Raw genomic sequence first — 11,059 nt, forward strand, 5'->3', positions numbered from 1 at the left:
ACCCTATATATATAGTAGCTTTAAACTATCACTAAACCTCCGTGAGTAAATAAGCATGACTAAAACAAAACGAAAATATAGAATTAGAACGTTCGTTTAAGTTTAAGTTAATTATTCTTTTTAACCTTTCATTTGATACCATTTTGTAACTCAGTTTGCTTTGGTTTTCCATCGCTGACGCAAAAATGAAAATTCATTCAGAAATCTGAAAGCATGTATATTAAAGCATTTATACTCTTAACTGTTAATATTTCAATTTTAAATTTTTTGTTCCCAAAGCGAAAAGAAATGTCCCCCATATTTCAACAATATACATGTTGCTGCTAAAGTGTAAGAAATCAATTATACAAATTACCTAGCTGATGAGCAGACTAGGGTTCAAGTGCATGGTAGGGTTAAGTGTAGGATAATGAGCAGACTGGTTTTAACAGATAAACTAGGGTTATCCGTTAAAGTGACGATTTTATTAAATTCTTTTCTCAAGTTACCTAGATAATTGGTAAACGCCCTTAAATAATCTGCTCATTACCTACCAGGTATTCGCTAAAGTGAAAATAAGAAATTTGTTACAACATCTTAATTAGATAATTGATATTAAGACATAAGTTACAACAATCAAAACATTTGTTAACAGAATCAATCACTTTAAAAAATTCTTTACCATAGCCACCTGCAAAGTCTCCTGCGCTATAACCACCTGCTTCATAACCACCGCCACCACCAGTACCGTAGCCATCTGCATCTCCAGTATCATAGCTCTCTGCATCTCCATTACCATAACCACTGGCACCTCTTACACGATAGCCATTTGCACCTCTTACATCATAGGCTCCTGTACCAGACGTTCCTGCACTTCTTGCATCATTAATTCCAGCACTTCTTGAACCATAAGCTCCTGCATCATGAAAAACAGATATTTTTTGAAAAAGAATCTTATCACATGCTACACACATAACCTTCATAATCCTAACCTGATCATTTAAATATCCAATTACAATTTCTTACTATTTCAGCACATCCTATTATCATTATTATGAAGATCCGGAACCACTATTTCAATTATCCCTTCATAAAATATTACGTATTTAATCTGTAACAGACATTGCATTGTTTTATTTATTATCTTCCACATTAGTAACAGCGAAGCATCAATAAAAACTGACTCGTGACTGTAAACTATAATTGAACCTGTGTAAATAAATAAGAATAACTAAAACAAAAATTTATAATTCTTTAATTGGGTCCTTGCACTTCAAGAAGAGGACCATGCATATCCCCACACGTGAGCTATGACGTCAGCACTTGCTGATCGTTTATAAGCAAGTGTTAAGTTCGAGCGAAGCTTCTCCACTTAAGTTAGAATGTTAATTAGCGTGACGTTAATTAAGCACAGTGCCGTACCACACATCAAATTTATTGAAATATAATTCTTTCTCTTCTACGTCCTTTACTTTAGATTTATTATTTGCTTATGTATTTTATTGTAACTGTGATATATATTTTTTTGTGTACCTGACAACTTCCATGCATAATTAGTTTTTTTATGTTCAACATGGCTTCGTGCCTGTCTTTGAATTAAGTAAGAAGTACATAGTGAAAGAATTGAAATCATTGTGAAAAATCTATGTATAGAAATATAGAATGTATCATTTAAGAAAATTGATGATTGGCCGACTTCGCTAACTCGGTAGATAATGGAAAGAACAGTTATTAACATAAACAAATGCCACGTTTCAACAACCAATCAGGATCCAGATACCCATATTTCATCACTTGCAGGTATCCTATAAAATGAATAGTTTACTTTTAAACTTTTATTTAATTCCAATTGTAGCTCAATTTGTTTAATCTTTTTCTTTGTTATATATATATACATATACATATATACATATATATATACACACACACCAACATTTAACCACGCGCCTATGCCCCTAAAAGGGCATTTATCGGTTAATGGTTAAGGTTGGAAGACGAGACAGATAGAAAAAAGAGAGGAAAAAATAGCAAATAGAAACAAAAAAGAGAAGAAAATAAAAAGAAATATGAAAAAAAAGAAGCGATTATTCTATTTGTTAGGGCATTTGATTAAAAAATATCCAGAGCTAATTGGCCAAGTTTAGTTGTGGTTGTTGCTCAATATTGCATAATTTTGTCATTTTTTCAGGAAAATTATTTCAGGATTTCCTCGTATTCTTCTAGAAAATTAATGAGGTTGGTTGCCTTCTGTTTCAACTTTGCATTCTCACAGATGGATCTCTTCCAGGCTATGAGGAATTCTAGCTTCGGTTGTTTAAAGTGGTAGGATGTGGTAAGCGGACATTCTATTGCATAATGCCACACTGTTCCTACTCCTCCACAGGCACATGTATTGTCAGTTGCCAGGCAGAATCGCTTTAGATACGCTTTAAAGGGGCCATGCTCTGTAAAGAAGAGGATTAGCTGCTTAACAAAGAAGTGCAAGGGATAACGTTTAACGTAAAAAAAAATCATAAAACTAGTTTCAAAATTACGCATGACTTTGCCTACGAAATAACCTTTTCTTTGTCAACGAAATGGCCTTGTCAATGAAATGATCCCGTCGACGAAATGATCTTGCCGATGANTATATATATATACATATATAAATATATATATATACATATATATACATACATATATATATACATATACATATATATATACATATATATATATATGTACATATATATAAATACATATATATATACATATATATATATGCATATATATATACATATATATATACATATATACATGTATATACATATATACATATACACACACATATACTCATATACATATATGTATATGTAAGTATTTACTGTGCAATGGAGTAAGAGATAAAGCTTTGTTTTTATATTTTGCAGGTTTTCTAATGGCTTTATCCCCCGTGAGGAGCTTCATACCAAAGGAGTTAGACGATTTTTTTTTCACTTCTTCTTCTAGCAAGACGGAAGATACTCGTATTGTCAACTTTTTTCGCATTACTCAATCGTTAATATTCCAGCATCTTTCATTGAATCATCTTTTTATTGAATCATCTTTTAATTGACTTTTTCTCACGTAAAATTTTTGTATTGTAGCTTTGAAATAACTATAAAATTTCGTAACTTTTACCAAGTACTCTATTAAGTGACAATAAAAAACTAAAATTTTATCAGATCGCTACAAGAAACAATTTATTGTCATGTCATCAAAATTTATGGTCAAAAATTTCGACTACAGAGTATTCTCGAAATAGAGTGTTTAAATTTTAACTGTAGCTTTAAGCTCGATGACATTACAAGTTAGATTAATTTTCATAATTCTACAAATAGTGTCACCATTTTATCACGAAATAGTTATCATCGATAGAAAATTCGTACACTTTCTCTAACAAAAGTATTTAAATTTCATATGGATCTTTGTGTGTGATGATCATGTGGTGCGTGTGTTTACTTGAATCTTCGTGCACCTTTTGCGTTACAGTTACTTTTAAGTCCTGAACAGTAATCAAATTTTTCACCATTTTATCATATTTTTCAACATTTTATCAAATAATCTTTCTTTTTCGCAATAAAATTCTGTAATAAATAAGAACTCTTCGTTTTCTTCCAAAATTGTTTTGACTCACGTTTTTGTTTTCAAAGAAAAACAAACTTGCATCTACTAAAATGTAATATCTTCTTTCCTGTCTACTTGAAAAACGCTGTTTTTAAATTTTTAATTCTATTTTTTTATATCTTGCAAAGCTAAATAGGTGAAAAACTAAATGGTTTTTCTTGTTATAAAATTCTCAAATGAATTCATTTTGTATTGAAAACAAAACTAAAACCAATGAAATGAATGTATCTACTGGATGTTCTGCAATATAAGTTTTCAGAACTCTAGACATAAATAATGTTCTGAAATTGCATAAGAATTGCAAAGTTTCTGCCATATAAAACTCCATCAAAACCTGACGCATCACAATTAAGTAAGTTGAGATTAAAAACATCAAAATTAGCTGAATTGCTTGAGGTGGTGTTGCTGATAGTGGCTTTTGATCTTTTCTCATTATCTTATATACAAACAAATCACTAAACCTCTGGCAATCAAACACGTTTTGTTGTTTTTAATCTTGTCTTTTATGTCAGGTTTTGATAAAGTACTTTAATATTTTCAAATATTTACTAGAGCCCCCTAGTATGCATATTATTTTTCTTAATTAATAACCAGAATTCTATAAATATACATTAAAAAGTCTTAATTATAAAATGTTTTTTAAAAGTAGAAATCGAAAAGTGAGGCGGTAAGGAATAATTGAATTTGCTCAAAATTAAAACTTTAAACATCTTTCAAATATTTTGAGTGATACATATTTTTAGGTATTTAAAATGCATATTGGTGAAAGTTATTTACATACCTCCAGCATTTATTTCCCCTGCTTCTGTGTATCTACCTCTACTAGCTGCTGCATACGCACTTTCATCTGCAGGCATACCACCTACAGACGCTACTTTATAATCACCTCCACCCACTAACATTTCCTCATAACTACCTCCTCTTGCTGATGGAGAACTACGACCATTTATTGCTTCAAAATCACTTTCTCTCGCAGCAATATCATTTCCTAAATCCACATAATTACCTCCCTTTTTCCTTGCGGTCACTGCCAAATCTACTCGAGTTGCTCCAGAAGCACTTCTACCGCTAAAAATACCACTTTTATCTGCAGCAGTGCCAAGTAATCCTGGTACTAAAATACCATTTAATCTTGCAGCTCCAGAACCATCTCCTTCTGTTTCTCCAAATCCAACTCCTACAGCTGTTTCAGAACCATTTTCTTCTAAAGCATACGAAGTTCCACCTCCATGACCTTCTGCATCTGCAGAATATGCACTTCTTCCAACTGCAGAATAGGCTTTTCCATCACCTGCAGAATATGCATTTCCTTCACCCGCAGAATATGCACTTCCACCATCCACAGAATAAGGGCTTTTATCTGGGGAATAAGGATTTCCTCCAATTCCAGCATATTTAGATCCTCTTTCTGCAGAGAAAGTATTTCCTCTACTTGACGAGTAAGAACTTTTCTCACGTGGAGAATATTTAGATCTTAGTCCTTCAGAGTCTGCACTTCTTCCACTCGAAACATATGCATTTTCTCCGTGTGCAGAAGAAACACTTCTTCCACCTGAAGAATGAACACTTCCATCACGTGCAAAATAAGGACTTCTATTATCTGCGGAATATGCACTTTCTCCAACTCCGGAATATTCAGATCCTCTTCCTGCAGAGAAAACATTTCCACTGCTTGAAGAATGAGAACTTCCCTCATGTTCAGAATATTTTGATCCAAATCCATCAGAATATGCACTTCTTTCATCCGCAGAATATTTAGATCCTCGCTCTTCAGAATAAGCACTACTACCACCTGAAGAATCTGCTCTTTCTCCACTCGACGAATCAGCATTTCTTCCATCTGCAGAATAAGTGCTTCCACCACCTGGAGAATAAGCACTTCTACCGCTTTCAAAATGAGGACTTCTACTATCAGCGGAATATTTACTTTCTCCAACTCCAGAATATTCAGTTCTACTTCCCGCAGATAAAGCATTTCCACTACTGGAAGAGTAAGAAATTCCCTCGCGTGCAGGATATTTAGATCCTATTATTTCAGAATATGGACTTCTTTCACCCGCTGCATATTTAGATCCTCGCTCTGCAGAATCAGCAATATTACCACCGAGAGAATCTGCATTTCCTCCACTCGTAGAATAAGCATTTCTTCCATCTGCAGAATGAGCACTTCCATCACCTGGAGAAAAAGCACTTCCATCACTTGCAGAATGAGGACTCCTACTATCTACGGAATATACTCTTTCTCCAACTCCAGAATACTTAGTTCTTCCTGCAGAGACAGCATTTCCACTATTTGAAGAGAACGAAGTTCCCTCACGTGTAGGATATTTAGCTCCTAGTTCTTCAGAATATGCACTTCCCTTACTCGAAGGATATTTAGATCCCAGTTCTTCAGAATAAGCACTTCCTCCACCTGCAGAGTTTGCACTTCCTCCATCCACAACATATGCATTTCCTCCATCTGCAGAAGAAGCACCTAAACCACCTAGAAAATGTGCACTTCCACCACTGGCGAAATAAGGATTTCTATTATCTGCGGAATTTGCACTTTCTCCAACTGCAGAATATTTAGATCCTTCTCCTCCAGAGAAAGCATTTCCACTACTTGAAGAATAAGAACTTCCCTCACGTGCAGGATATTTAGATCCTAGTCCTTCAGAATATGCACTTCCTTCACTCGCAGAATGTTTAGATCCTCGCTCTGCAGAGTAAACACTTCTACCACCTGCAGAATTTGCAATCCCTCCATCCGCAGCAACATATGCATTTCCTCCGTCTGCAGAAAAAACACTTCCCCCATTTGCAAAATAAGGATTTCTACTGTCTGGGGAATGTGCACTTTCTCCAACTCCTAAATATTTAGGTCCTTCTCCTGCAGAAAAAACATTTCCACTACTTGAAACATAAGATCTTCTCTCACCTGCAGAATGTTTAAGTTCAAGAACTTCAGAATTAGAACTTCGATTACTTAAGGAATAAGAACCACCTGCCGATTGAGAATTTCCTCTACCTGAAGAATGAGACGTTTCTCCCTCGGAAGAATATGCACTTCCTCTTCCTCCCGCAGAATAAGAACTTGCTAGACCTGAAGAATATGCACCTTCTCTTTCATCAGAATTTTTAAATCTTCCTCCTATAGAATAACAGGTTTATGTGAATCTTCGATAGTAGGTTTACATAAATCTTCTATAATAGGTTTATATGAATCTTCGATATTTAGCTTTTTCCACGCTTAAATATATAATTGCAACCACCAACGTGTATGTTTTTCCTTGTCTTCATTTCTTTAAAGGATAGTATATATGTCTATGAAAGGAGGTTATTAGATAACACTCCGAATATTATGCACACATATTAATGTAGGATCATGATAATTCAATACAAAAATGACCTGATATAATTACATCTTCTACATAATATAAAGAATTTCTGACTAAAGCACCTGCTTCATAGCCGCATAAAATACCCGTCATAAAACCTTCTGAAGAGTTATGTAAATTCATGAATTTCAAAGCTTTTTGTCTCAATTTACTTCCTGAATATTTGGAATTTCATTATTAGACTGAAAGGCTTAATAGAAAAATATGCCAAGTAATTTCTGAAATCAAAAAATTCTTTAGGTTGTAAATATGCTATACTTCCTCACAATTGATTTCTTAAAAACGCCAAGGCACTTTACATGTTTTTTCACTAAACATTTAATTAGAAAATGTTCCATAATCCTTGCCCTTGAAATGATGTTACACACACTAGGAGTCACAAATTGATATTTTAGAGTCAAAAAAATTCCGATATCTAATGAGACACTAAAGAAAAATTGATGCCTGTTGAACTTCAGCATTAAAAAAGAATGAGTTGAATGGGAATCGTCAGAACTATCGATATTACATTAATTTCTTTTCCTCGTCTTTTTTATAAGAATTCAAGGAAATGCGTCGTAAGGGTGTTTCTTATGGAACACCCGAAAATCATATTCTTCAGAGATATACAGAAGATGTGACTATTAAAAGACAACATTGTTACAAAACATTATATTCGAATTATTTGCACTTTCCATAAACACCCCCTCCACTACCCCATCGCTGCTTCTTGTGAATTTTCCATCTGTCGAATCAATCCTGGAAATCTTATGTGATCTTCCTCATGACGAGTGACGCTTTTAACTAATGAAAAAATAGAGAAAATGCAGGATAATAGAAAATGCTAAGTTTAATGTTTAGATGTGATAATTATGCTTATCCTTCGGTTTTTCTTTTGTCAACAGAAGAAACCACAAATCTCGCTTCGGTATTGGCTGATTAAGTTTTATGTTTTATTCCTCTATTATTTATAATGTTTCTACATTTCATTGAACTCTAAACATCATACTACAAACTAACATAGAAACCTAGATTTTACGTTAATATATTGATGAAATTTAACTATGATTCCTGTGTTTTATTATCCTCTTTGCACAGCTAGAATCAATATACCCACAATTGTTCTCTCCTATAAAGTGAAAGTAAAACTTTTATAATAATTTTTTTTCTGAATCTTACATTTTACTAGTTCATAATGTCCTATTTTTAATTCCCATTCATGCCAGGCCGGAGTTAGCAGAGTCACTGAGAATCGGACGCTGATCCTATCCTCAGCCGAGTACATGCCATATATAGGTGTTCGTAAAATCTGAGGAATCGGTCACTGCTTGGGTACATGGATCTGGGGGAAATCGTCTTCCCCTTCCGATATATGTCTAAATTGAGAAAATGGCTTCATGAGTGGTTGAGCTACATCGAACTTTCCCCCTTTCGGCGCTCTCTCGTCAAGCGAAAAGTGCACTTTCCTGACTAAATTCACGAAACACCGATCGCTGACAATCTTGTCTCGTTTAATTTTCAATAGAAACACAACAACAGATTTATATACTTTCAGACAATAGAAATATAGTCAAATAAAATGTTTAAGATCTTTCAAAACCTTTGCATTTCAGAAATACGAAACATCCACGACTGTTCCATTTTTCTAAACGTATATGAAACTACCACGTGTCTCTCATATTCCTAAATACACAGAAAAAGTAGTAGTAAATAGCTATATTTCTAAGAAACATACTCTTATGGAGTTTGAATAAGCACCCTATCATGTTTTAACTATGTAGACAATATGAGTTATTAAACATTTATATTTTTTACAACAAAAAAATTTGCTACATTAAAAGTAGCTAAAAAGAGGTTAAGTAGCTCTGAGGAGTTATCTTCATTGACTAAACAATTTTTTGTACATGAGTTTTCGAAAACGATTTTAATTTTAATCTTTGTCATTTTCTTGGTGTGGAAGTGACGCTCATATTGACGTGATTAAAACCGAATAGATGAAAACTTTAGCGTCAGTAAAAATGATACCTACTGACGAAATTATGTGCAAAAATAAATTTCCCAATAAGGAAAGTTCGAACTATTTGTCATAAATAATTATGTTTTTCGTTTAGGTTTGCATTTAATTTTAAAGCACAAAAATTAGCTAGCTTTGAAATTCGTTTCTTTGAGATGCTTAGTTTTTTTTCTAAAATAACTGTTCTTTTCTAATTTAACTTTCAATTCTACAAATAAATAATTGATAGCATTCTCATTAGCACACTCTGCCTGCAGCAAAATGTCGTAGATCTCTTTCTGAGATCGTCAAAAACAACTCTCTAAATAAGAGCCTCACAAAAACATTTTGAATACATTTTAATCTACTGTTAGCATTTCTTGTTTTGGTATTTTTAATGTGCTTCCTTATTTAACCTTTTCCGCATTTGGTGTGCAGGTTTGCACGATTGCTGAGAGAGATTTTGATGGTCTCTCATAAAGGTTTCTTTCAACACAATGTCCATGGAAAAAATCCCGTACCTCCCAAAGGTTTTTTTTCAACACAATGCCCATCGAAAAATCCAGTACCTCCCAAAGGTTTATTTTCAACACAATGTCCATTGAAAAAATCCCGTACCTCCCAAAGGCTTTATTTCAACACAATGTCCATAGATAAAATCCCGTACCTCCCAAAGGTTTTTTTTTTTCAACACAATGTCCATGGAAAAAATCCCGTACCTCCCAAAGGCTTTATTTCAACACAATGTCCATGGATAAAATCCCGTATCTCCCAAAGTTTTTTTTTCAACACAATGTCCATGGAAAAAATTCCGTTGTTCCCAAAAGTGGTCGTAAGTAGAGAAGGACGTTGCAAAGAGGTGGTCTTTCCTGGAGAATTCACTATATTGTAAAATAAACATTTCACAGCATAAATATTCTACACAAAGAGAAGGAAAAAATCTTTTTTATTCAACTGTACAAGATTTAATTCGAGTAGATTAGTCACAATAGGCTTTTTTAAGAGTTGGCTACCTATTCCAATTCATATACTATTCATTTTAAATTTACAACTTTTCATCTGTAAATAGTAGATTAAGATTGGTTAGACGATAACGAATGGTCCTTCAGTCAGATATAATTTTAAAGGAAATACCTATAACTCTATTACTGTATCAGTTTTAAAAGAGTTCGAAACATAGGGAGCATCCAAAATAAAAATTGCGAATTATATGCAAAAGACACAAAATGTCAAAAAGAAAAAACGAAAATATTACTAAAATGGATCATAGACTTACTTAGATAATCGGCGTACACTCCTTTTCTGCTGATTCCAGGAAAACTTCCATTGCTGATAACTGCATAAAATATCAACATTAATAACTGATGGAGAAATACCAAATATTATTTTCTTTAACTTCTCGGTACTAAAAAGGTTAATTTCTTTTATTTAGTTATCAAACATATAAATGTATGGGATACATGCTTAGATTTTTCAAAGATATAAATTATTTTTTTAAACTATAAGAGTCACCAGAACTAAACCTTCTCACTATATATAAATGCATTTTTTTTAATTTCCAATTACACATTAAAAGACAATTGAAAATCAGAATCTATAAATAAGAGCGAGCAATCTAGTAGCATTCCCAGATAGATTTCCGAGGGAGAGCAGGACACCTAGACCGGTGAGACAAGTCCATTACCTCGTGGATGTCGCACAATTTACAAAAGGGATCATGAACCAAGTTGATGCGACATACACTATCTGGCCATTAATGACCGGACACCCCTCATTTCGGATACATGAGGTGCTATGAATTCCATTGAAAACACAATCTTTGTATTTATCTCAGATTAGCCGCAGAAATTAACTGGAGGTGTTTTAAGAAATAATTTGCATGAATATAAAAAAATGGGGCTAGATCTATTTTTTTAAAAAATAAACTAATGTAATACCACTATACTCAAATAAGGCTTTCAAAAACGGAATGAATTTTCATTTATTTTTTCAACTGAAAAATTCATGTAATAGTGAGTGATATGCTGAATAATAAAAACAGGACTAAAGTTGTAATTACGAAGGAAATTTTACAGTATAGTAT

The 11,059-nt window shown here is 33.3% G+C and overlaps 1 protein-coding gene across 1 annotated transcript in view; it reads right to left on the bottom strand.

Moving 5' to 3' along the window:
• LOC122269750 (fibroin heavy chain-like) overlaps positions 1-10,561 on the bottom strand; it is a 27,190-nt gene extending 16,629 nt beyond the window's left edge. The window contains exons 1-3 of the mRNA XM_071185861.1: positions 10,253-10,561; positions 4,406-6,757; positions 662-895 (exon numbers count right to left, since the gene is read on the bottom strand). Of these exons, the coding sequence (XP_071041962.1) occupies positions 662-895; positions 4,406-6,757; positions 10,253-10,331 (2,665 nt within the window). The 5' untranslated portion in view covers positions 10,332-10,561. The remainder of the gene's footprint in view (positions 1-661; positions 896-4,405; positions 6,758-10,252) is intronic.
• Between the last annotated feature and the right edge of the window lie 498 nt (positions 10,562-11,059).

The sequence above is a fragment of the Parasteatoda tepidariorum genome, chromosome 9 (genome assembly GCF_043381705.1).
Source record: "Parasteatoda tepidariorum isolate YZ-2023 chromosome 9, CAS_Ptep_4.0, whole genome shotgun sequence".
NCBI lineage: Eukaryota > Metazoa > Arthropoda > Arachnida > Araneae > Theridiidae > Parasteatoda > Parasteatoda tepidariorum.